Below are 27,249 nucleotides of genomic sequence, written 5' to 3' on the forward strand. Positions count from 1 at the left end.
GCCTGGGCGCTTCCTTCTCTCTACCTGATTTCCTCCCGCTCTGCCCTCCCTCGCGCTCGCGCCACCGGGCTCGTGCGCGCGCGCGCGGGCAAGCTCCGGCCGGGCAAGTAAGCAAGCAAGCAAGCAGGCGGGCGGGCAGGCAGGCAAGGCAAGGCAGGCAGGCGAGGAGGGAGGGAGGGAGGGAGGCGAGCAGGCAGGCGGGCGACCGAGCAGGAGCAACGACCCAGCCGGCGCCGCCGCCGCCGCAGCCAAGATGGAGTAGCGGCTGGCGCGGCTGGCGCTGCAGGGAGCGAGCGGGCGCGCCTAGGGCTCCCTCCCTGCCTGCCTGCCTGCCGCAGCCTCGCGAGCCCTTCCTGCCGCCCCATGGCCTGGCCTCCCTCCGGCGCCCCCTCGGGTCTCCCCTCGGCGGGGCTCCCGGGGCCACTCCGCCTCGGCCAGTGAGGTGGTGCTGCTGCTGCTGGTGCCGCCGTCCGCGCGCGCGCGCCGGTGCGCCCCTCTCCTCCTCCTCCTCCTCCTCTTCCTCCTCGTCGTCCCCGCGTGTCGCCGCCGCCGCCGCCGGGGCCCCGCGCTCTGAGCCTCCCGGCCGCAGGATGCTGCCGTCGCAGGAGGCCTCGAAGCTGTACCATGACAACTACATGCGGAACTCGCGGGCCATCGGCGTGCTGTGGGCCATCTTCACCATCTGCTTCGCCATCATCAACGTGGTGGTCTTCATCCAGCCCTACTGGATCGGCGACAGCGTCAGCACGCCCAAGCCGGGCTACTTCGGCCTCTTCCACTACTGCGTGGGCAACGAGGGCAACAACCGCGAGCTCACCTGCCACGGCTCCTTCGCCGACTTCCGCAGCATCCCCTCGCGCGCCTTCAAGGCCGCCTCCTTCTTCGTGCTGCTCTCCATGGTGCTGATCCTGGGCTGCATCACCTGCTTCTCGCTCTTCTTCTTCTGCAACACGGCCACGGTCTACAAGATCTGCGCCTGGATGCAGCTGCTGGCAGGTAAGGGGGGAAGCGGGGCCTCGGGGGACCCCTCCCCACCCATACACAACTCTCTCTGCCCCCACTACACCCCCCCTCCCCAAAGGACCTTCCTCACCCCCCACACAAGCCAACCCAAATTCCAAAGGAGGGAGGGGAAGGTGTCGAGATGGGGAAGAGTGGGGCGCTTGCCCCCCAACTAGGATGGAACAGTGGGCAGAATTGGGATAACCAGAAGTTTCTGTGTCCGGGTCGTTTGGCTAAATGGTGATGAACCTGCTTTTAAGTGGGCTGCATGGGAGGAAGACACACAGCGAGTTAGGCTATTTTGGAACATTTAGTTGTTGCAGTCTTGTGCCGTAAAGGGATACCCGTTTTCCTGGGGCAGGAGGAGGCTAACAGAACCAGGCTTGAAAGCTCCTTTCCACTGGTTTGATGAGACTGAAGGTTTGATGAGACCCACTTTAAGCCAATGTGGTGACCTCCACACATTTTGGGACTCCCATCAGCCCCAGTCGGCATGGCGGTTGGGTCAGGCATGAGTGAGAGTTGTAGTCCAACAACATTTGCAGGGTGCCATATTGGAATGGAAACTCTAGGGCCTAGAAAGACTTGCTAGCCTAGGCTCCAGAGTGCCCTGGTAAGTACTGGAAGATAAGTGTTTCACTAAGCTTGTGGGATGTCTCTGGCTCTTGTGAGGTTGGGTGTATGTGTATGTGTGTGTGTGTATACACACCACAGTATGTATAGTAATCTGCCTGTCGGTGCTTCTCAACGAAGTGTGATATGTGAATCTTGATGTAATTTCCTCTGGGGTTAGGCTGAAATAAAGGACAACGCTCTGACATGCCTTTCCCTTTTCTCAGCGTTCAGATAAATTATTGGGAGCTCTTTTAAAGCTTAAACAGGAAATTCCTTCATCTTTAATTTTAAATGTATCCAAAGATGTATTGATTTAAAACCAGCTCAGAGACTAAATCCTCACCACAGGGAGCTGGAGAAATAATCCTGAGGATTGGTCAAGCATCTTGCTGCCTCCGTGGCCCTGTCCAGGGTGCTGAAGGCATCAAGAGGCACTGACTGCACTGTGCAGGATGTTGTTCGTTTGGTTGCAATGGCTAGGAAAGCTAGGAGACAAGGATCATAACCAAAAGGCATGGGCCCAGATTTCTGGACTTTAGGTCAGATAATGCAGACCTGGAGACAGGTGTAAATGACCATGTAAGGGCTGCTCAAGTAGGATCTGAAAGTCACTATCCCGAATTAAGGGGGGATCTTGGCAGGTGTATAACAAAAAGGGTCAAGAAGGGTGCACATCTCTTTTACAAATAGGTGCAAGAAGGCTGCCCCCTCCATTGTAAAAGCATTTTAAAGTTTAAGCTCTGGACTAAGTCGCAGGGACCAGCCTAAGGCTGGAAGACCTGAATTTTAAATGAGCCAAGATGCCTAGCTCAGCACTGAAGGAAGAGGTGATGAGTGAATGTCTGATTAGCAGGAAGGATGTCTGTCTAAAAAGTGCAACTAGGCCTGGTTGGGTCAGTAATAAGGTTTTTGTTGTTGTTGTTGTTGTTAAGGATGGGAATGGGGGGCAAAGGTGTTCAGGGTGCCTCTTCCTCGTGATAGACCACATTTTAAATGATGGGGGTCAGGATATGCTGTAGCCTCCCCAGCAAAGCACAGAGATCCCAGCAAAGTTTCAATTGCACTGCTATGAAGGAGGTGTGGGTCGGCAGAGAAGCAAAGGTGGTTTTGGGTCAATCAGGTGGGCTACTAGAGACCCATAGAAGTCTATACAATCCACCCTCTGCTCTGCTTCAGGCTTTCCCAACCCAATGCCACCCCCTCCGGATGTTGCTGGACTACAACTCCCATCATCCCTAACCACTTGCCTTTCTGGCTGGGGCTGATGGGAGATGTAGTCCACAACATCTGGAGGGCACCAGGTTGGAGAAGGCTCCTCAATTTGTACACATGCGGGGAAGCAATTGACTAGCTGCCTTTGCCTCTGCACTAGATATGGCCGGGGGGGGGGGGGGACAACATTTGAAGATATGGCATTATTATGTTTAGATGTTTTTAACGTATTTATCTTGATATTTTATTTAATGAGCTGGTGGTTCATAAATATTCTTATAAATATAAATAAAAAAAAGTATCTAAGGGTATTGATGGAACATATCCACCACTTCCATGGATATCAAAGGCTCTAGAACATTGTCCCTCCCTGTCTCCTCCCTTGGCTGCTGTTTTGTACAGCTCAGATATGGGGGAAGCTCTGTGGCCCTCCAGATGTTTTCGGACTACAACTCCCATCAGGCCTGACCACTGGCTGTGCTGTCTGGGGCTAACAGGGGATTGGAAGTCAGCAGCATCTGGAGGGCTGTCCACGTTCTCCATCCCTGATGTAGCGAAAAGCCCACAATGCAGTTCCTGCAAACCCTTCTTAAGGCAATATCACCATTGTCCTGCACTGTCGTGGGTCGGACTAGATGACCCTTGGGGGACCCTTCCAACTCTGCTATTCTGTGATCATGCAATGAGAGGCTTGGTCTGGCAATGAGACTGGAGGCCCCGAGAAGAGAGGTGAGCCCAGGTTGGTGCTCTCAACATGGCAAACTTAGATGCCTTGTCCTTGGTGGGCGGGAAAGGGTTACAGCACGGCCAAGTTTCCAGATAAGGGCATTCCACTCCCAAGCAGCACTTGGCATAGCAGATCGTATGTAACCCTTCCCCACCTCCATGGATCCTTGCCAGATTCCTTCAGTAGATTCTACCCACAAACCAACAGCACCGTTCCCTAGCCATTGTAGTGGAGAGTCAAGAATAAGACACTGCTTAATAAGCAGTGGAAACTGCTTGATTCAGCTGCCAAAGAATTAGCAGAGCACAGAAGGAGCAGAAGAGGCTGCAGCTTGGAGAGCCACGGAGGTGGTGTAAGGATGGCAGTGGCAGGAGTGGAATTTTCAGCAGATAAAAGCTGTTTTCGGCCCATTAACAGTCTTGTTCTAGCTAATTGATGGATTAATGAGCCAGTGGTGGTTCATAAAACAGTTTTACAATGGAGGCTTTATTTATCAAAGGTAGCATTTTATCTTGGCTAGGTAACACAGTCGATTTATTTATTTATTTGTGTATTGAAAGGTGACGAGATGTTCTTCGCTTGAGCGCGTTACCTGACCCGAGTGCCTTAATCTGAACTGGGAAACGCTGGAGCCCAGATTGTTCGCAATAATGCCAGAGGCTCCAAACAACCGTTTCACAAAGCCCTGTTCTGTTTACAATGAATTAGTCAACTAAACAGGGCTGATTTAATTGATTTATCAGTTCATCATCTAGCTAAATCAGCAAGCATGCACAACCTGAGCATGGTGGTGGTTGAGAATTTGTGTAGCCCATTCAAGCGGATGCATAAATGAAGACACGGCCGGGGCAGGGTAATCTGGCTGTGGAAATGACCACACAAAGCACAAACATCAGCGCACATTAGGTTAAGGAATGGGGCAGATCAAGTTGGTGGACGGCGGAGACAAAATGTTGATCCTTTTCGAATTCTGCACCAATTATATGCATTCCAGTATAAGGCTGCCCAGGTGTCATAAACAAAGTAATATACAGTGGTACCTTGGGTTAAGTACTTAATTCGTTCCGGAGGTCCGTACTTAACCTGAAGCACCACTTTAGCTAATGGGGCCTCCTGCTGCCGCCGCGCTGCCGGAGTGCAATTTCTGTTCTCATCCTGAAGCAAAGTTCTTAACCTGAAGCACTATTTCTGGGTTAGCGGAGTCTGTAACCTGAAGCATATGTAATCTGAAGCGTATGTAACCTGAGGTACCACTGTATGTGGGTGAACCTGCATGAATAACTGGTTTGTTTGTCAAAAAATAAAGTTTTCCCCAAAATAAAGTTAATGATTCTCCCCCCCAGCCACCCCCTGCCCTCTGGTTACCCAGGGGGAAATGGACAGATGGGGTTGAAAACTTCGCCTGCCCAACCGCTTGCTTTATTCTAAAAGCAGACCTTCAAGAAAAGCGGCTCACCAGAGAGTTGTGTTTATTTTTATTCCGGGATCAGTATTTGAGAAACTACAGAAACTTGAATGATTCCTCCTGCCACTCACCCACCCCATCCAACAAATAATAGGAGGAGAGGTATACAGGCAACTGCCCATTTACACATGTTCAATATGCGCACAACTAGTAAATGTGCATTACACCAAGCCCGGAAGTGAATTTTAAAAATCACCAAAACATCTCCAGAAGAGCACAGAAAAGTCTGAAAAGGCACGAAAACAGCGCCTAGTAATCCCATAGCCCAGGGGTCAGCAATCTTTTTCAGCCGTAGGCTGGACCACCGTCCCTCAGACCATGTGGGGGGCCAGACTGTATTTTTTTTGGTGGGGGGAATGAATGAATTCCTGTGCCCCACAAATAACCCAGAGATGCACTTTAAATGAAAGCACACATTCTATTCATGTGAAAACACCAGGCAGGCCCCACAAATAACCCAGAGATCCATTTTAAATAAAATGACACATTCTACTCATGTAAAAACATGCTGATTCCCGGACCATCCGCTGGGCGGATTGAGAAGGCAATTGGGCCGCATCCGGTCCCCGGGCCTTAGTTTGCCTACCCCTGCCATAGCCTTTGCCATTGCAATCCCAAGAGCCTTTGCACTGACCGTTGAGGCCTGTGGTGTGTTGGAGTTTGAGGAAGGAGGTTGTGCGAGAGAGTTGGGTGTCAGGTAAGTACTGGTGGTTTTTTAAAGGTTTTCCAGAGATTTAAAGGGTATCTGCAGGATTTTCTAATGGGTGCTTCAATGATACACGATTCCACGTATGCGTCTGGTGCCTTGGAACGTAAGCCCTGCATAAATGGGTAGCTGACTGTATTAGTAGGGATGCAGGTGGCACTGTGGGTTAAACCACAGAGCCTAGGACTTGCCGATCAGAAGGTCGGTGGTTCAAATCCCCGTGACGGAGTGAGCTCCCGTTGCTTGGTCCCTGCTCCTGCCAACCTAGCAGTTTGAAAGCACCTCAAAGTGCAAGTAGATAAATAGACACCACTCCGGTGGGAAGGTAAACGGCATTTCTGTGCGCTGCTCTGGTTTCGCCAGAAGCGGCTTAGTCATGCTGGCCACATGACCCGGAAAAACTGTCTGTGGACAAACAGCAGCTCCCTCAGCCTGTAAAGCGAGATGAGCGCCGCAACCCCAGAGTCGTTCACGACTTGACTTAATTGTCAGGCCTGTATTAGTAAATGAGAATTAGCAGACAAATAAAGGAACCAGTCTGGAGGCTAATCAGCTTATGGAGAAAACTCCAACTCTGCCTCCCCCTCATAGTTAGTACCTTTCCTGGGTGTTTCCTAGTTCTACCTTTTCTGCATGTTCCAGGTGTATCATGAGGCCTAGAAACTTCCCCCTCTTCAAATGAAGTAAACTAGGAACTGCGGGAGGTGATGGTCCCTGCCAATTGCATTTGTGGGGGTCACTGTGCTATAGAGAGAAAGAAAGAGGGAATGGCTTGAGGCCAGCCAAGCTGAAGGATCCTCATCCTGCTCCACCAGATTATTTATTTATTATATTTGCTATAGTTATACTCCCCTTGTTGTCCAACATTGGCTCCCAAAGCAGCTTACATTTAAAATCCCGTCACAAGATGCAATTTAAGGAAACATTTGCCTGCGTTCATAGTGAGGGACGGGGAAATGTGAGGTTTGTATCTCACTGTTCTGGCTTTTGGATGTGGGTGGCACTGTGGGTTAAACCACAGAGCCTAGGACTTGCTGATCAGAAGGTTGGCGGTTCGAATCCCTGCGACGGGGTGAGCTCCCGTTGCTCGGTCCTAGCTCCTGCCAACCTAGCAGTTCGAAAGCACGTCAAAGTGTAAGTGGATAAATAGGTACCGCTCCGGCGGGAAGGTAAACGGCGTTTCCGTGCGCTGCTCTGGTTTGCCAGAAGCGGCTTAGCCATGCTGGCCACATGACCCAGAAACAAACTGTCTGCAGACAAACGCCGGCTCCTCGGCCTATAGAGCAAGATGAGCACCACAACCCCAGAGTCGTTCAGGACTGGATCTAACAGTCAGGGGTCCCTTTACCTTTACTATTCTGCCTTTGCGTTCTTTTCCGTTCCATTGTTGTGTTGTTCTTGCCACAGTCTCTCCTGGCTAGTTCCTTCCTGCATTGTAACCAAATCCAACCGCTGAACCTTCACAACACAAAGCTCTGCGGTCAGTATATTGAGAGAGGCAGAGAGATGGTCAGCTCTGTTTTCTTCTCCGCAATGAAAGGACTTCTACCATACAGCTCAGCATCAGTTGGGGCCTGGAAACTGAGGGTGTTGGCTGCATGAGAGATGGTGGGGGGCAAAGGGATTGTCTTAGATGTTAAGTCTCCTATCTCACCCACTCCCCGTCTTCCCAGTCACTAGTGGCTGCTGGGCCCTGCAGTGTCCCAGCCCAGTGAGAAAGGCTTTCTTCAATGAAGCTGAATGTTGGAAAAGTCAAGACAGACTAAGAAAGCACTTCTTCATAGACAGAATCATAGAATTGTGGAGTTGGAAGGAACCACGACAGTCATTTAGTCCAACTCCCTGCAATGCAGGATTCTTTTTGTCCAATGTGGGGCTCAAACCCACAACCCTGAGATCAAGAGTCTCACGCTCTACTGACTGAGCTGTCACGCAGTGCATAGTTGAAGTATGGAATCTGCTTCCTGAAGATATAGTGATGGCCACCAACTTGGATGGCTTAAAAAAAAAACCACAACCAGACAAATTCACAGAGAACAAGGCTATCAGTGATTAGTAGCCACTTTGGCTAGCTGTGCACTGCCAGAGGAGATATGATTTTTGTTGTTTAGTCGTGTCCAACTCTTTGTGACCCCATGGACCAGAGCACGCCAGGCACTCCTGTCTTCCACTGCCTCCTGCAGTTTGGTCAAACTCATGCTGGTAGCTTCGAGAACACCGTCCAACCATCTCGTCCTCTGTCGTCCCCTTCTCCTTGTGCCCTCCATCTTTCCCAACATCAGGGTCTTCTCCAGGGAGTCTTCTCTTCTCATGAGGTGGCCAAAGTATTGGAGCCTCAGCGTCAGGATCTGTCCTTCCAGTGAGCACTCAGGGCTGATTTCCTTCAGAAAGGAGAGGTTTGATCTTCTTGCAGTCCATGGGACTCTCAAGAGTCTCCTCCAGCACCATAATTCAAAAGCATCGATTCTTCGGCGATCGGCCTTCTTTATGGTCCAGCTCTCACTTCCATACATCACTACTGGGAAAACCATAGCTTTAACTATACGGACCTTTGTTGGTAAGGTGATGTCTCTGCTTTTTAGCCATCTTCAAATATCTAAAGGGCTGTTGCATGGAAGGTGGAACAAGCTTGTTTTCACCTGCTCTGGAGGGTAGGACCCGAACCAATGGATTCAAACTGCAGACAGGAGATTCTGACTAAACACCAGGAAGACCTTTTTGATGCTAATTGCTTTTTGGCAGTGGAACGGACTCTCTGGGAAGGTGGTGGACTCTCCTTCATTTTTTAAACAGAGGTTGGATGGCCATCTGTCATGGATGCTTTAGCAGTGACTCCTGCCTTGCAGGCGGTTGGACTAGATGACCCTTGGAGTCCCTTCCAACTCCATGATTCTGTTATTCCCCCAACAAAACAAAACAAATGGGCACCACTCCCTAGGAGAGATATAGGCACTGTGAATATGGAGAGCGCAAAGAGTTGGAGTATTTAGGTTAAAGCAAGGCTTGCATTTCTCCCCTTCCTTTCCTAGGATAGGCAAGAGGGTTTGTGTTGTAAACAATGCCTGCCCTTAGATGGAAACGAGAAATAAAGGAGTATGCTTTGAAGCAAAGGGGAGCTAGAAGCAGTTTCAAGCGAGTTCAAGGCCATTTCACACTAGAGCTGAAGAACAGGCATCCCAGGGTTGAGTGCAGTCTCAACCTGAGAAGACAAAGTCTCTGTTTGGAAACACTTTAAGTCTTCGGCGTCTAATTAGTGGCTAACAAATCAGCGAAGGCTCTAATTAGGGCTTCCCAGAAAACTCCAGCTTAAGAGGCACTGCCTCCCCCCCCGCACCCCCCAGGAAGTGGGATCTAATTAGGAGAAAAGATGCTCCTGTTATTCCAAACAGAAAAAGACCAGCCATCTGCCCTGCTGGAAACCCCAGTAACTCAGAACCACAGAGTGTGGGTTTTTCTCTTCTTCTTCTTCTTCTTCTTCTTCTTCTTCAAATTCTCCCTATTCTAAAACCAGCCACTGTGACGTGTTCCAGGAAGGAGGAAAAATAATCATAATAATCAGGTGGATGGGTGACTGTGCTCAAAGCTCACCCCAAAGTTTTGAGTCCAGTGCTGGCTGGTCCATTAGGGCAAGTGGGGCAGTAAGCTCAGTCTGCCCCTGACTGGCCCTCTTTACAGATGACCAGCTTTGTGGGTGGCATGGGCAGTCAACCTCCTCCTTGGTCTTGCCTTTGTAGAACTCAGCAAGGAGGGAAATGGAGTCAAATGCAGGATTACTTTTTCACCATCACCATTTTTAATTTGTATACCGTCTTTCTATCTTACAACACTCAAGGCAGTTTACAAGCTGAAGAAACAAAAAACGTACATCTTATAACAATCTAATGCAATACAAAAATGTGATAATAAAGCATAACTTTAAAATAGGCAACCTACATAAAAAGTAACATTCAACAATCATTAGAATAATATTAAATAATAATAATAACATATAAAAGTTAAAAGGGAAGCGGGTGGCACTGTGGGTTAAACCACAGAGCCTAGGACTTGCTGATCAGAAGGTCGGTGGTTTGAAACCCCATGACAGGGTGAGCTCCCGTTGCTTGGTCCCTGCTCCTGCCAACCTAGCAGTTCGAAAGCACGTCCAAGTGCAAGTAGATAAATAGGTACCGCTCCGGCGGGAAGGTAAACGGCGTTTCTGTCCGCTGCTCTGATTTGCCAGAAGCGGCTTAGTCATGCTGGCCACATGACCCGGAAGCTGTACGCCGGCTCCCTCGGCCAATAAAGCGAGATGAGTGTCGCAACCCCAGAGTCGTCCGCGACTGGACCTAATGGTCAGGGGTCCCTTTACCTTTACCTATAAAAGTTAAACAGAAATCCACTCAACAGTTACAATAAATAATTTCTAAACTATAGTCAATAAAACAACAGCAAGCCACAGTACATAAAATAATGCAATACAAAATGAGAAGCAGAGACTAGAGAGTGGGGCAAGGCAGGTATAAGGAGGCCTTGCCTGATGAAGTCTCTCCCCTCACAGTTCTTCCTTTAGGACCAGCTCCCTTATGAGGACTCCAGTTTGTATGGGCTGGCCTTCAGTGTTATTCTTTGGAGGCTCACGCCCAGCCTCAGTAGAAGTAATTGGCTATGGCTCCCCCTACTGTTGGCCTCCCGGCCTTCCGCCCTATCAGCCCCAGGAGGAACCAGCCTCCGCTGCCTGAGTCTCCCCGGAGTAATCAGTCAGGGAACCCAAGGCGAGAGTCTTCAAGGAGGCTGTGCACGCTTGAATCTTCTTTCCCCCTGCCTCTTCCTTCGCAGATGGTGCTTGTCATCTTTAATTGTGAGCCATTTGGGACAAATGCATCGGCGTAGCAGGTGTTGGCAGAGGAAGCAGCCAGAGGGGCTGAAGGAGGAGCTGGGTGTAAACCGCAGGCAAATGCACACCATCATCATACACCTTGGCAGGGGAAAATGTGGCCAATGCATTTAGATAGCTGGGAAGCTACTCAGGTGCTGGGGCTCCAGCTTGCTCAGTGTGGTGTATTGGTTAGAGTGTTCGACTAGGACCTGGGAGACCAGGGTTCAAATCCCCGCTCGGCCATGAAGCTTGCTGGGTGACCTGTTATTGCTCATGAGCTCTCTAGGTGACCTTGGGCCAGTCACTGCCTCTCAGCCTAACCTACCTCACAAGGTTGCTGTAGGGGTTGAATGAGGAGGGAGCGAACCATGTATGGCACCTTGAGCTCCTTGGAAGAAAGGTGGGATATAAATGCAATAGATATACCACACCCCTGTCATTTGGGAAGCCCCTTGCCTCTTCTCCTTTGACGATCACTCATAGCCGAGTAAGATTGTCTTCCATGAACAATCTTAACAGTCAGTCTGTGAGTGACTATGCAGGCCAATTCTGGATCCACACGACCTTCCACAGTGGGGCCATAGGTTTCCGGGCAGGAGTTGCTCATAGTGTGGATTTACCAAATGTGCCTTCCTCTTAGCATATTTCTCCCTTTCATCCTAAGTTCGAGCGTCTTCAAAGTCCATGACACCTTTGGTAAAGGTTGTACTCCAGTTGGAGCGCTCGCAGGCCACTGTTTCTCAGCTGTCGGTGTTTATATTACATTTTTTAGATTTGCGTTAAGAGAGTCTTTTTTAAAAGATTTGCCTTGAGACAGTCTTTAAACCTTTTTTGTTGACCACCAGCACTAAGCTTTCCATTTTTAAGTTCGGAATAGAGTAGTTGGTTTGGAAGACAATAATCAGGCATCCGAACAACATGACCAGTCCAACGAAGTTGATGTTGAAGAACCATTGCTTTGACACTGGTGATCTTTCCTTCTTCCAGTATACTGGCATTTGTTTCCCTGTCTTCCCAAGTAATGTGTAACATTTTTCGGAGACACCGTTGATGGAATCTTTCGAGGAGTTGGAGATGGCGTTTATAAGTGGTCCATGTTTCACAAACGTAGAGTAAAGTTGTTAGTACAATAGCTTAGTACAATAGAGTAAAGTTGTTAGTACGAAGCATTTTGGTTCCCCTTCGAATGTCCTGGTTCTCAAACACTCGGCACTTCAATCAGGAGAAAGCTGCACTTGCAGAGCTCAGGCGATTCTGGATGTTGGCCCTTGTGGAAAGAGAACTGCCCAGGTAGGAAAAGTGATCAACACTTTCCAGTGTTACACCATTAAGTTGGATTGGTGGCACCGCAGAGGGGTTGTTTTGTGCTTGTTGGTGCAGCACTTTGGTTTTTCGGATATGGAGCGATAGGCCAAGTTTTCTGTAAGCTTCTGGGAAGATTGTCGAAGGGAAACTCCCCACTGGGTTAGAAATCATATATCGAACAGACGGAAAGCTCTTTCATCTAAGTACTGAAAGCAAAGAGTTTCAGACACGGGCCTTTCCCTGGAAATGCTAGGGCTCAAAGTGGGGGCCTTCTGCATGCCAACCACCTGCCTCCACCTCAGTCCCTTGTTCCCAACACTTGGTAATCAAAGGAGTGTGCTGCTTCAGAGCAGGTTAGGAGCAGCCAGTGAGTCATATCAGCAAAGGGGTTTCCTTTGTTGCATTTTTTCCTAAGAGGACTGCTTCATTGCAGCTATGTAGGGAGGTCAGGCAGCCTCCTCTGCAGCAGAAGCCTGAAAGACTTAGACGAACACAGCCGGCAGGTGGACCTCAGAGGATGGGCGGAAGAGAGAGGGATGAGAGCCTGAGCAAAGCTCTTCTAGCATAGCTTTCTGGTGGTTGGCTTTGGTTTTGCAACGCTGTGCTCAGGCGGGCAGCGTTTCACTGGCCCCTGTGTCAGAGCGCTGCATGCCCAATTTCAGGCAGGTAGACAGGTGGTGGTAGGACGCGGGTGGCGCTGGGGGTTAAACCACAGAGCCTAGGAGTTGCCAATCAGAAGGTCGGCGGTTCGAATCCCCGCAACAGGGTGAGCTCCCATTGCTCAATCCCTGCTCCTGCCAACCTAGTAGTTTGAAAGCACATCAAAAGTGCAAGTAGATAAATGGGTACTGCTCTGGCGGGAAGGTAAATGGCGTTTCCGTGTGCTTTACCTTTAGGCAGGCGGTGGTCGATCATACCTTTTGGAGAAGGGATCTGGGAAGGGGGGTCGGCAGCTTACAGGAACTGGCACCACAGCCCAACGCAGGAACACTGGCTCAGCAAAAAAAGCAAAGCAAAACAAAGCCTCCAGGAGCCCCTTGCCTGTGTTTTCTTCTCAGTAGCAGGCCTGACAAGAAGGTTGGTGGCGGATGTGGGAAGGGGGGGGGGGGAGGCGATAGATGTAGATTCTCCCTGGGGATCCAGCAGGGAAGCTGGCAGAGCAGGGCAGCTGCAGCAAGAACAGGAGGGGAGAGAGGAGGAGGAAGGAGGAGGAGTGTTTGGGGGGGGGAGAGATTATTGCCTGGAATTGCTGTGTTGCAGATTCCGCGGTCCCAACCCCTCCACCTGCCCTGAGTTAAAACCGATACTTTTTCCAGGAAGGTGTCTCAACCAACAAAGAGATATTTAATTCTCCCCCGTAAAGCAAGGAGTGCCAGATTTCTGTTCAGAGCTCAGCTCAGGTTTTGTTGACAGCAAGTGGCTTTCTGGTGGCAGTTATAGCAGTACAGCGGAACCTCGGGTTACAGACCCTTCAGGTTACAGACACTTCAGGTTACAGACTCCGCTAACCCAGAAATAGTACCTCGGGTGAAGAACTTTGCTTCGGGATGAGAACAGAAATCGCGCGGCGACAGCTGGAGGCCCCATTAGCTAAAGTGGTACCTCAGGTTAAGAACGGACCTCCAGAACGAATTAAGTTCTTAACCCAAGGTACCACTGTACTGCTACTAACAATAATTTATATTTATCTGCCTCCCATCTGACTGGGTTGCCTCAGTCACTTTGGGCCACTTCCAACAAATTCATACATCAAACAGTAAAACATCAACCGTTAAAAAATTCCTATACAGGCCTGCCTTCAGATGTCTTCTAAAAGTCAGATAGTTGTTAATTTCCTTGACATCAGATGGGAGGACATTCCACAGGGCGGGCACCACTACCGAGAAGGCCCTTTGCCTGGTTCCCTTGTAAACTCACTTCTCACAATGAGGGAACCGCCAGAAGGTTCTCAGAGGTGGACTTCCGTGTCCGGGCTGAACGATGGGGATGGAGATGCTCCTTCAGATATACAGGGCTGGTATACAACAAATTGCACTGATAATAGCTGCTTTTTTATATAGCATTTTAGATCGTCGTCCCCCGTCCCCCCACCACACACCCATACCCGAAGTGCTTTGCAATGTGCAATGTGCATTGTGCTTTATCCTTGTTGACAGCCGAGCTCACGTCATGGGCCTGTGGCAGAAGATGGTATAAAAACACTTCTTCCCGGTGGTGGATGTTCCTTTGGGTGGAACAGCTCACCACGTCTGCCCTCAGCCAGCCTCTATTTGCTTGCCTTCTTACTTGCATCCAGCCCAGAAGGTGGCACTGGATGTCAGCTTCCTCTTCCTTTGTCATCGTGTTGCCCCTTGTAGAAGCCAGCAGGGACAACAGTAGTTGAATCTGCCTATCTAGTGCCACCTACTGTTGGCCTCCAGGCTTTCCACCCATCACTATTGCTTCCCAATGCCAAACCCCATGCCTTTTTATTTCTGATGTCATTTTTATTGACGATGGCTCTTGTTATGTTAAAAAAACAAAACAGCATTATATAAAAAAGCCAAAGCCAAAATGATCCAAAGACTAAATAAACCATTCATCATAATTACAACAAACCAAGTATTTTCTCAACAGCAGCAGGTGCGTTATTAAGATGCAATACATACTTGCTCCGAATTTTCCATTTAAAAAAATCCAACCCATAAATAAATGCGTTTACTTCCAAAATGACTGCATCTAAGGTATATTAGCTTCCCTTCACATAACTAGATATTTCGTCCATTGCAGCTACATTACTCAAATTTATGCATCCGCTCCGTCACATTAGGTAGATTTGTGTCCTTTCAAATATTTGCCGTGGAGATTTTCGAAGCTACCAGATAAATTGAACCAAGGTCGTGATCTTCCCTCCTAATGAAACCTTGAATACATCCTAAGAATAAAACACCAGGTGCAGCCAGAAAAATGCAAGCGAGGCAACGTCTCTACCCAGTTTTTCATTTGAAACCTGGGCATCTTAGGCTGACGTAGCTGGTGATGCACCGAGTTGAATGCAGCCCCAGCAGCCATGCAGGCTTCCCTGCCAGATGCTTAACAACTCTCCCCTGCCCCTTGGTTTCTTTGGTTTCTTTGGCAGTTCCAGATGGGTGACGAAAACAGGGAGCTCCTCAAGCCCTGGGTGGACCCCCGTTTGTGGCTTGTGAGCTGCAGTTACCTTAGCACAGGCATGGCCAAACTTGGCCCTCCAGCGGTTTTGGGACTACAACTCCCATCACCTCTAGCTTGTCAGTATCATCAGCCCACAGGCAGAGGTACCTGGCCTCCCCCGAGGCAATTGAGCAAGATACTGTTGTTTACCGTCCGTCTGCGACCTCCGGCAGGCTAGGTAAACAAACCGGCGATCCTCCTCAAACGTGAGCAGGACACACCCTCCTCCTTCCTCCGCTTCTCTCCAGGGAGGGGAAATGAGACAGACAGGAGTCCTTTCTACATGTTTTATTCCTGTCATTCAACAGTACATAGAAATGCATCTGTTCCCTTCAGACTCCATCAGAAGAGTCTCACACTCCTCCCCTGTACTTCCAGTACAGGTCATATGACACACTGAGCTAACATCCGGTGCTCAGTACAGAGAATAGGCTCCACCTTTTCTCCAACAGTACATCTGCAAAACCACAACATCCTGTTTTGCATTCCAGCCATCTGGAGCTGGCTTTTGCCTTGGTGCTTTTTCCTGACATCCTCCCCCAAAAGCATCAATTGGCAAAACATTATCCAGAGAAGAAAACAAACAGTTGTTATACATATAACAGTCCCCTGTTGTTTCAGTTCCACCCTAGGAACTCCCCACCACTGGTTTCACCAGTGTACCTCTCTGGTTGTCTGGCTTCCAAGGAATGAGTGCTTCTGCATTACCTTGGCTAGCTACTCTCTGTTGTGTCTTTGTCTCTGACTTTGACACTGCTTCAACCTGCTTTGAGTTGTTAACAATAGCAACACATGCAACAGCTAAGTTAGCAAACTCTTTTGAGTACCTCTTTGGTGGTACACCCTTTGTAACTCTCTCAGACCTGCGTATGAGGTTCTGATCCTCTGTGCTCACTGGTTCAACCTTTGGACTCTGTTGAGAACCAGTAGCAATCAGTGGTTCTTCCTTCATCTGTGAAGGTCTATCCATTGTGTGAGATTTTCTCTCAATGACTGTTACAACTGAACTCTCTGAGCTATCAGTGTCATCATCATCAGTACCACTGTAATCTGTGACATCAGAAAAATCATCATCATCATCTGAATCGTTTCCTGTGGGAAATGTGTGTTCTACAACCCGCTCTTGCTCTGGAGCACTCTCTAGGAACTTTGTGAGAATCACCTGACCAGATTCAGACAAAATTACTCTGTAGAGACCCTTTTCATAACCCACGAAAATGCCTCTGGCATTCTTTACACCACCTGGAGCTTCTGTTCTCACATGAGACCCGAAAACCTTAAAATGGGCAACAGAAGGTTTTCTATTGAACAGCTTCTCAAAAGGAGAACATCCCAACTCTGTTGAGACTTTTCTCAGCCACACATGAAGATAGGACGCTAGCGATTCGGCCCAATATTCATGTGGCAAATGTGAACTCAGCAATTGCGCATTCATTCCCTTTTGCAATTCTTTGTTCACTTTTACACAGACCCCCCTATTCCACGCTTCTTGCGAAACTGCAACTTTGTGGTCTATCCCTTTTCCATCCAGGAACTTCTGAAACTTCTGTAACAGGAAAACTTGTTTGTCATCTGTGAAAAGACAATCAATGTTAGCATCATGCATATTTTTAACCTTGTCACAAAACTCCTGAAACTTTTCTAAAGTTTCTTGCGGTTTCTCCATCATATAAACCCAAGAATAATTAGTGAAACAATCCACACACACAAGGTAAAATCGTGCACCGCCTCTAGATGGTTCTAGAGGACCAATCACATCAGCATACACCCGCTGAAATGCTCTGTCGACCTTCTTGGTGAGCTTTCTGCATCATAGGACAGTTTCAGTCCTTTCTTTGCAATCTGCGACACGCTCAGCAGATTAAATCTCAGTTCTGGAACCAGGTAAACATTACTTATAGTCAAGTTCAGACTCTCAAGATACACAGTCCCAATTCCGGTCGCTTCCAGCTCCTGACCGTTGGCCTGTTTCACAGTGAAGCTTTGCTTCTTCAACGTCGAAAATAGTCCTCTGTGCGGGCACATATGAACCGTGGCGCCCGTGTCAATTATGAACGAGTTCCCAACATCTGGCGTGGTTCCTTTCGCCATCATAGCCTTTGCAGGTTTCACCTGGCACTTGGTACGGCTTTTGCCTGACGCCTCAGGCTTCATAGAGCTGCTCTTTGCTCCTCTTGACTGGCGCGGCTTCTTACAGTTTCGCTGTAGATGCCCAGTCTGTCCACAATTGTAGCATCGGACAGCACTCAATGCTACTCCATGCTTCCCAGTAGCATCATCAGTGGGGAGATTTGAACTCTGTTCTTCCCTCCCCCTGTCAGCAACACCCATTGCACCTTGTTCAGGAACACCAACAGTTCCAATAGCCACAGTTCCTGCACTCTCCCCTCTGGGGTCAAAGCTCTCCTCAGCTTTCGATGAGCTCTTAGGAACTTAGCCAGCATCATCTTGGCTCACCCCTTCTGGGGTAGTTATCCATCCAGACCCTGATGAATAACTGTCTCTGGTCAGGGGAGATGAGTTAGGCAAGTCTCCCCCCTTCTTGGCATCCATTTTGAATCCAAGCCTCCAGCTCACATTGTCAAACAAACTGTAAAATCCAACAGTTGTTTTTTTCCTTTTCTCACGCAGCAAACTGCAAGTTGTTTACGCTCTTTGCACCTGGCAGCTAAACTCAGGCTGCTATTGAAAAGTCCCTTCCAAGTGCACGTAAACTTTGTAGCCAAAACACTCTCTGATTTTGTTTCGCTTTCCCAGGCTCACTGTCCAGCCCCTCTGCCAGTAACTTTCCGTTACTTAGCAACAATGCATTTCAATAGGACTTCTTATCTACCACAAGAATTTGTGGAATGCAGGCCTCTTCTCCCGGAGCTGTATTTTTCCAAGACGCAGCTCCCCGTGAACCAGTAAATTAATCAGACTGCGTTCACACTTTTAGCCCGAAATGCAGCATACCTTGAACTTTGTTGCTCTGGAAAACACCTCTTCTTTCCACCAGCTGTCTGTGGAGCCTCTGGCTTCTTTCAGACGCTTGCCTTGTCCCTTGGAGCAGAGGAGGACAATCCACCAGCCTCTCATGCAGATGTCCGATGAATCGCAACCATCCGAAGGCTGCCATATGTCAGTATCATCAGCCCACAGGCAGAGGTACCTGGCCTCCCCCGAGGCAATTGAGCAAGATACTGTTGTTTACCGTCCGTCTGCGACCTCCGGCAGGCTAGGTAAACAAACCGGCGATCCTCCTCAAACGTGAGCAGGACACACCCTCCTCCTTCCTCCGCTTCTCTCCAGGGAGGGGAAATGAGACAGACAGGAGTCCTTTCTACATGTTTTATTCCTGTCATTCAACAGTACATAGAAATGCATCTGTTCCCTTCAGACTCCATCAGAAGAGTCTCACACTCCTCCCCTGTACTTCCAGTACAGGTCATATGACACACTGAGCTAACATCCGGTGCTCAGTACAGAGAATAGGCTCCACCTTTTCTCCAACAGTACATCTGCAAAACCACAACATCCTGTTTTGCATTCCAGCCATCTGGAGCTGGCTTTTGCCTTGGTGCTTTTTCCTGACATAGCTAACAGGACCAGTTGTCATGGATGATGGGAATTGTAGTCCCAAAACAGCTGGAGGGCCAAGTTTAGCCATGCCTGCCTTAACAGGTCACGGATTGTACAGGCCTGCTCTATCCAGTGCACCAGTGACATAGGCAGGGAGAACTTGGGACCAAACGCATCCCTCCAGGCCTCTCTGTTTGGACCTTGAGGTCTCGCCCCCTGCCACGCACCCCTACCTGGCCACAGCCACTCAGCAGCCTTGCTTCACACCTTCCTAATTTTCCTGGCCTCTGGCCTCGCCCACTGCTGGCATGTGGCCCCTGGAAAGTTGCCCAGAAGGCTCAAAAAGGTTCCCCATCTCTGGGTTACGTTTGTGAACATTAAGTCACTGTTATAATTGTTGACATAGGGATGCGGGTGGCGCTGTGGGTTAAACCACAGAGCCTAGGGCTTGCCGATCAGAAGGTCGGTGGTTCGAATCCCCGTGACGGGGTGAGCTCCCGTTGCTCGGTCCCTGCTCCTGCCAACCTAGCAGTTCGAAAGCACGTCCAAGTGCAAGTAGATAAATAGGTACCACTCTGGCGGGAAGGTAAACGGCGTTTCCATGCACTGCTCTGGCTCGCCAGAAGTGGCTTAGTCATGCTGGCCACATGACCCAGAAGCTGTATGCTGGCTCCCTCGGCCAATAAAGCGAGATGAGTGCTGCAACTCCAGAGTCGTCCGTGACTGGACCTAATGGTCAGGGGTCCCTTTACCTTTACTATAATTGTTGGCATCTGTCTGTCTCAAGAGACAATGGAGTGTGCCTCCGGAGGTGAAGTCAGACCACTGTGTTAGCAGCACTGAAGTGACATCTTGGTGCCACCTGCCCTGCCAGCGGCGGAGCGTATGTCCACCCTGCCCGGGGTGAGCACGCAGAGTGTGCCCCCAAGGGGGGCAGGGCACAGAGGGTTAGGAGAGGGGCAGGGAACAGTTTCAGGTTAAGAACGGACTTCCAGAACGAATTAAGTTCTTAACCCAATGTACCACTGTAAAAACAAAACATGTTAAACCAAGGGTAGGGAATCTGAGGGTCCAAATTGTTTGTAACTAGACTACAAACTCCCATCATCCCTGACTGAGGGGTGATGGAGTTCAGCCAAGTTCCCCACCAATGCATTCAATGTATACATGCATTTATTATATATATGAGACTCTTAATGTCAGGGATCCCCATTGCTGGGCAAAGGATTCCTGCACTGCCTGGGGGTGGACTAGATGACTAGATTCTTAGAGGTTATTTATTTTTTATTTTTTAGCAGTGAGCCACCATGAGTCCCGTTTGGGAAAATGTGGCAAGTAAACAAAAACACCAGTCTCCTAGTTTGGCCCCAGGGGAGGGCATATCTTCATAATAAATGTACTGTTGCTTTCAGTTCCATGTTTAACTTATCATGGCTTGCCCCAAAGAATCCTGGGAATTGTTGTTTGGTGAGAATCCTAAGTATTAAAGGTTCCTAGCATGCGCAAACACACTCACACATAGTCATTGATGCCTGTTGGTTATGGGGAAAGCTGGGCTGAACACAAACAGAGGAAGATTATCAGGTGTGCAGGATGGAGAGTCAGGAACCGATTTAGAGCAGCCTGACTTGGTTGCAAGGCAGCAGTCCCTTGCTTCTAGGTTATTCTACCCTGGAGGGGCTCCAGATCATTACACATTGCTGCTGTATATACTGTGCTCGCCTGCCAGGTAGCTTTGCAGGTGGGTGGATCTATATTCTGTATGCTGGGAAAAGCCGAGGTCTACGCTTGGAATTCCTTCATTTATACTGCCCTACAGTATGTTATTTGGAGGTTTTACTTTCGGGAGAGAAATGTCCTAGCAAGGACGGCCGGACTGGATGACCTGATACAAAAGAGGACAAAGCTCTTTTTCTTCTTGGTTGTGCAAAAGCAGCAGTTTCAACAGGTGCAGCTCATCGTGTATCTCTGGGGAACATTACAGGGCTGCCAGCTTTCCCGGCAGCCTCTGCAGCTGTGCCACCAATAGCCATCAGAGGTGCGTGCAGATTTTAGGAGCCAGTGTGGTGTAGTGGTTAAGAGTGGTGGACTTGTAATCTGGGGAACCGGGTTCGCGTCTCCGCTCCTCCACATGCAGCTGCTGGGTGACCTTGGGCCAGTCACACTTCTCTGAAGTCTCTCAGCCCCACTCACCTCACAGAGTGTTTGTTGTGGGGGAGGAAGGGAAAGGAGAATGTTAGCCGCTTGGAGACTCCTTCGGGTTGTGATAAAGTGAGATATCAAATCCAAACTCCTCCTCCTCCTCCTCCTCTTCTTCTTCTTCTTCTTCTTCTTCTTCTTCTAGGGAGCAGTGGCATTTATCCCCATGTTGCACTACTGCTGTCTGCGCATCAGGCTGAAGCCTCTGGGAGCAGTCTAGGCTGGTCATGCGCCCCCAAATCAGTTGGCACTTTTAGTGAGGAAAACTGTAACCTACAGCGTATTCTCCTCTTCCCCAGGTTCTCTGGCTTCCTTTCCATCTGATCTCATCCTTTTAGTGGGGGAACATAAGACCTGGGGTGGTATTCAGCTAACTTTTACTCACGGCCTAGGACCCTCGTACCTACGGGACCACTTCTCCCAGTATGCCCCACGGAGGACCTTAAGGTCCATAAATAGCAACACCCTAGAGATCCCGGGCCCTAAGGAAGTTAGATTAGCCTCAGCCAGAGCCAGAGCCTTCTCAACACTGGCTCCGGCCTGGTGGAACGCTCTGTCTCATGAGACCAGGGCCCTGCAGGATCTGATTTCTTTCCGCAGGGCCTGTAAGAAAGAGTTGTTCCGCCTGGCCTTTGGCTTGGAGTAAATTTGATTCCCTCCCCCTCTTTCTTTTTCCTTTCTTTTCCTGTGATGAGACTGCATTTTAATTGTTTTAATGTTTTAATGTTGTATTTTAATCTTGTTTTTAAGTTTTATTCATTCAACTCGTTTTTATTATTGGTTGTTAGCCGCCCTGAGCCCGGCCTTGGCTGGGGAAGGCGGGGTATAAATAAAATTTATTATTATTATTATTAGGGTGGGCCCACTAAAATGGCCAAGTTAGTCAGAGCCATTAATTTTAATAGGACTGAGTAAAAGTTTTGACTGCAAGCCCTGGTTCCCACATGCAGCAGAAATGAGCTGGTATAGTCCTGAGGTGTCAGAGTGGACTGTACCACCATAGGATCTGCACAGGATTGTTGGGCCTAATGAGCACAGTAACTCATCTCAGGCAGATCTTGCCCCCATGCTGAGACTGAAGGTCCCCTCCTCCTCCCAGTTGCCTCTCCCCTCCAATCCAGGGTTTCCCCCAAGCAATCTGAGACTGCGCCTGCATGACGTTAGTTTCTCCTCTGCTCTCTTCATGCCTCTCCTGGTTCTGGGAGATGAGGCGGGGAGGGGAGCTTGTTGCAGCAGGATAGGGAGACAGATACCTGTGACTCTTCGCTAGCCAGACTCATCTCTTGCCTCTTGGCAATCTCCCTCCTTGCCTGCTTCTGCCTCTGGTTCTGGACTCCTCTCTGCCACAGACTCCCCCTGCTCACAAAGCCCTGTTATCTCTCATCTTTTGACACCTCCTCCTCCCAGTCTTCACCCCCTGACTCCTCATCACCATCCCCCAACCAGTCTCCACCAGTCTCCTTCTTCCCTTGGTGGTTCCCCAGCTGGACCATTCCTCTGCGTCCAACCAGTCCCTGACATTACAGTGGCCAGCCAGAGGCCAATGGGAAGCTGCCAGAAGGACCAGGGTGCAGCAGCCACTCTCCTTGTTTGTGATTCCCCCAGCAACTGGCGTTCAGAGGCCTCCTTCCTCTGATAGAGGAGGTGGAACATCCTAGGCGATGGGCACTGCTTGGCCTCCAACGGAGCTCCTAATCAGGAAGGTTGAGGAAGCCTGAATGGTGATAACTGCTTTCCCTTCTTGGTATTGCACCAGGGCAGTAGAAGCCAGGCCTTACCTGCTGAACCTCATCCTGTCATGTGGCCACTAACGCCACAGGAGCCTGTTTAGGGGTCAGCAGCTGGGAACAGTAATCAGAAGGCCGCACACGGCTGCCAGCAGCATGGCTGCCTGCCACGTTCTTGCATTCCTCCAGACTGCACTGCTTTTGTGCTTCCCCTCCGCCCCGGCCCTTGTGGCTTATTGCTTGCTTATTCCTCATTTGTTCAGCATTGGCTTTGACGCTTCGTTCTATGACAGCACCTCATCTTTAACACCAGAGGGGGAGAAGAGAAGCAGGGAGAGAATGAAAACAAAAGCACAGCGTTTTGCTCCTGTGTCCTTGGTGGCTCAAGGCAAAGCAATCTTTCTCCAAATAAGTCTGCCTCTCCCCTTAATTGCTTCCTTCATGTCCTGGTGCTGCAGCTGATGCACAGATTCACTTCTAGGAACCGTGCTGCTTGCTTCTCTCTTTGCCTTTAAGCTGCCGGTCCCTGGGTCAATCACACTGCCTTTACTCATCCCCAGTGGGAAATGTGTGCCCCTCCAGATGTGGCTGGACTACAGCTCCCATAATCCCTTGCAGCTGGTGATGCATGCTGGGTCTGACCGGGTCACGCAGAACCCTGGTTTCTTAATCTCCACCATTTCTCCAAGCTGGACTGTCACATATCTCCTTCCTGTTCTATTAAAATGTGAAAGGGGTATTTAAGCTCCCACCTGAGATACTACCTGGCGCCCAGACCATGGCTCTCATTGGTCAGAAAGAGCCATGGGTCTCTCGCTCTAGGAAAGGGGAGACAGCCTTTAAAAGGTGTGATGCTCTTGAAGCTTTAACTCTCTCTGTCATCATGAATGTTGTGTCTGCCCTGAGATCTATGGGTATAGGACGGTATAGGTAAATGTAAAGGGACCCCTGATCATTAGGTCCAGTCGTGGCCGACTCTGGGGTTGCCGCGCTCATCTTGCTTCATTGGCCGAGGGAGCCGGCGTACAGCTTCCGGGTCATGTGGCCAGCATGACTAAGCCGCCTCTGGCGAACCAGAGCAGCGCACGGAAACGCCGTTTACCTTCCCACCAGAGCGGTACCTATTTATCTACTTGCACTTTGATGTGCTTTCAAACTGCTAGGTTGGCAGGAGCAGGGACCAAGCAACGGGAGCTCACCCCATCGTGGGGATTCGAACCACCGACCTTCTGATTGACAAGTCCTAGGCTCTGTGGTTTAACCCACAGCGCCACCCACGTCACGAATAAATAAAATAAAATCATCATTAGGGACCTGGGTCAGATCTTCTAGACCAACTGGACAGAGGCTGGCCACTTTTGCTGCCTACTCACAAGTAGACATAGACCATTGTGTTGCTAGTAAGTAGCCTAGAAGTGAATAGGCTAGAGACTGGGAGGAGATACAATGGCCATTGTCAAGTATCTGAAGGGCCGTCTCATGGAGGATGAAGCAAGCTTGCTTTTTCCTCCAGAAACCCAAAACCAATGGCTTCAAGTTACAAGAAAGGAGGAAGTTCACACTAACCACCAGGAAGATGCTGGACAGTAGAACAGACTCCCACGAGAGGTGGTGGATTATTCTTCTTTGGGGGTTTTTTAGGCAGAGGTTGCGTGGCGAGTTCCCGACCCCCCCCCCAGGTGGAAATAATGACACATGACACAATTATTAAGGTTAATGGGCTAAAAAAGGCCACAACATTATTGGTTACAGGTGATGAGCGGTATTGGCTTAGGCAGTGGTCCTAACCGACTATATCCGACTCCAGCCCATCTGCTTGAAGTCCGGGAAGGGTTAACCACCAGTAGGGGGAGTCCTGCTGATGCACATCAACTAGGAACTCCCCTGGGGTCACCGATAGGGGGCGTGCCTTAGGCCCTAACCTCCTTAGGCTTTGGACAGGGCCACGCCCCCCGGAATCCTTTAATGGACTACCCTTCAATATGTGGGGCAGGTGATGGCGCTACCTCCCCTCTTCCATCTACAGAACAATACCAGTGCCTAACCGCCAATACCCAGAAAGTTGTGACGATTTGCTACGAGGTAGGCGAAAACCAGGAACAGCTGGTGGGCGGCAAAGAGGGCAGGCCACGCCCCCGAGCCAGCCAATTGGCCGGCTAGGGAGTGACGCGGCCGGGAATCCCCCCAATTGCATGGGACTGGCCTCCACCCGCCTCCTTAGGCAGAAGTGGCTTTGTTTGGCCACCTGTCATGGATGATCTAGTTGAGATTCCTGCATTTCCAGGGGTTGGACCAGGTGACCCTCAGCATCCCTACAATTTTATGATTCTAAGTAGTCAGGTTTTGGAGTCACTGGGCTCTTTTTGCTTTGAAAGTTTCCGTTGGACCCAATTGCCCTCTTCCTAACATATCCCTAGTAAAGTTTTCCAATTAGACTTGTGGAGTAGGTGTGTGTGATTGCCACCCTTGGGATTCGAGAATCCCTAGGTGTCCACATCACTTTGGGGGTCTTAAGACCACGGCTACGGTGGGTAAAGCCAGGAATTAGCCTGTCCTTGGGGAGAAGCAGAGGGCTCTGTGTCAATTGCAAAGGGTTGACCGGAAGCAGGAGGTGTGCTCATCTGGGATCCCAGGATTTACCAATTCTTTGGATGTCCCCAGTTTCCCCGCTGCCACATGGTAAGACTCAGCTGGCAGCACTGCAGGGCTGTTGTACAGCAGTTGGGCAACAAAGGGGTGTGAGATATTCTTCTGAATGGTCCCTCTTCCCCACAGATGGGGGTTAGAGTCCAGTGATAAACATCAGGAGAGATTCCAGGCTCCTGTATCCCTGCCGCTTGCCAGGGATTTGTTATCCAGCCCCCATTTGTTGTCTTATTTATTTCTGGGAAAGGGCCATAGGTCAGTGGTAGGGCATATGCTTTGCATGCCAAAGGTTCCAGGTTTAATCCCTGGCATCTCCGGGTAAGCTTGGAAATGCCTCCCCACCTTTCTGAAATCCTGGATAGCCTCTGCCACTCGTGGTCCCTTCCAACTCTATGATTATATGAAATGGATTGGTGGTTTGATTCAGGATAAAGCAGCTTCCTCTGTTAAGAACTTTCCTTTAAGGAATGCAAAGGGATGCCCATGGTTCTCACTCACCCTGCGATTACACTCACAACAACCCTGTGAAGTTGGGGCTGGCTTGGAGGTCGCCCAGTATGCTTCATAGGAATCCTATGCTTCATCAGCCAGATAGCTCAGTTGGTTAGAGCGTGGTGCTGATAACGCCAAGGTTGCAGGATCGATCCCTGTGAGGTACAGCTGCATACATTGGCTCCCAGTATGTTTCCCAGTATGTCCTAAGGGATCTTTACTGGCTCCCAGTATGTTTCCAAGCACAATTCAACGTCTTGGTGCTGACCTTTAAAGCCCTAAACAGCCTCAGCCCAGTATACCTGAAGGAGCTTCTCCACCCCCATCGTTCAGCCCAGACACTGAGGTCCAGCCCTGAGGGCCTTCGGAAGGTTCCTTCACTGTGAGAAGTACAGGGAACCAGGCAGAGGGCCTTCTTGGGAGTGGCGCCCGCCCTGTGGAACTCCCTCCCATCAGATGTCAAGGAAATAAACAACTATCTGACTTTTAGAAGACATCTGAAGGCAGCCCTGTTTAGGGAAGTTTTTAACGTTTGATGTTTTATTGTGTTTTTAATATTGTGTTGGGAGCTGCCCAGAGTGGCTGGGGAAACCCAGCCAGATGGGTGGGGTATAAATTATTACTATTACTATTATTATTATTATTCCTGCAATGCAGACTGTTGGACTAAATGAATCTCAGGGTCCCTTCCAATTGTATAATTCTGTGATTCTAAGATCAACAGCCTGTGCACAAATAAAATGAAAGGGGTGGGGAGAGAAGATACCACTGCTATTAAATAAGCACTGTTTTTGATGGAGTTCATAGAATTGTAGAGTTGGAAGGGACCCTGAGGATCATCTAGTCCAACCCCCCCTGCAATGCAGGAATGTCCCATAGGGGGATCGAACCTGCGGCCTTGGCACGATCAGCACCACGCTCTACCCAGCTGATCTGTGTCCTGCTTGGCAGTGCTGGGCTCAAGCTAGCCAAGACTGAAGGAAGGTCACATCAGGGCACTCTCCAATCCAAGTACCCCCCCAGAGTCTTAGTGAGCTGGGCTCTTCCTCCCCATCACTTCCCATATTGTGTCCCCCCCCCCCCTGCCGCCGCCTTTCCTCTGCCCTTTCTGCCAAACTGGGCTTTTAATCCTCGCCCTATTAGGACGGGGTTAAAATGCGTCACACAGAGGCTTTAGTCCTTTTTAATGACACATCTGTTAATTCGGCAGCCTGGCAACATCTGGAACCTAAAGTCACTTTCTCCCACGGAATGTCATTTCCCTACAGCTTAGTCCCTCTCCCTGAGCTCCTGTCGCCCACACATAGAACTCTCCCTTCCCTTCTTTTACCTCAGGAGATGGCTGGCCCTTTTGCCAGGATTGTAATTCTGGTGAAAAAGAGATTTCTTGGAGGGGGTGGGGTGGGGATGAGAGAGAAGATTGACAGCGCAGGTTCAAAAACCTCTTTGAAATAAATTTTGCAATTAAATGAAAACGTTTCAGGATGCCTAACAAACAGAGACATGGGTTCTCCTGAGGTATAAGGGCATGCGGTCTGAACATACAGG

The 27,249-nt window shown here is 49.6% G+C and overlaps 1 protein-coding gene across 2 annotated transcripts in view; it reads left to right on the top strand.

Moving 5' to 3' along the window:
- Positions 1-6: 6 nt before the first annotated feature.
- The window catches only part of LHFPL4 (LHFPL tetraspan subfamily member 4), a 57,676-nt gene continuing 30,433 nt past the window's right edge, over positions 7-27,249 (top strand). For both annotated transcript variants that reach the window (XM_080993350.1, XM_080993351.1), the window contains exon 1: positions 7-996. In XM_080993350.1, coding sequence (XP_080849476.1) covers positions 591-996 — 406 coding nt within the window. In that variant the 5' untranslated portion in view covers positions 7-590. The remainder of the gene's footprint in view (positions 997-27,249) is intronic.

The sequence above is a fragment of the Podarcis pityusensis genome, assembly GCF_964106645.2.
Source record: "Podarcis pityusensis genome assembly, chromosome: 2".
NCBI classification, from domain to species: domain Eukaryota; kingdom Metazoa; phylum Chordata; class Lepidosauria; order Squamata; family Lacertidae; genus Podarcis; species Podarcis pityusensis.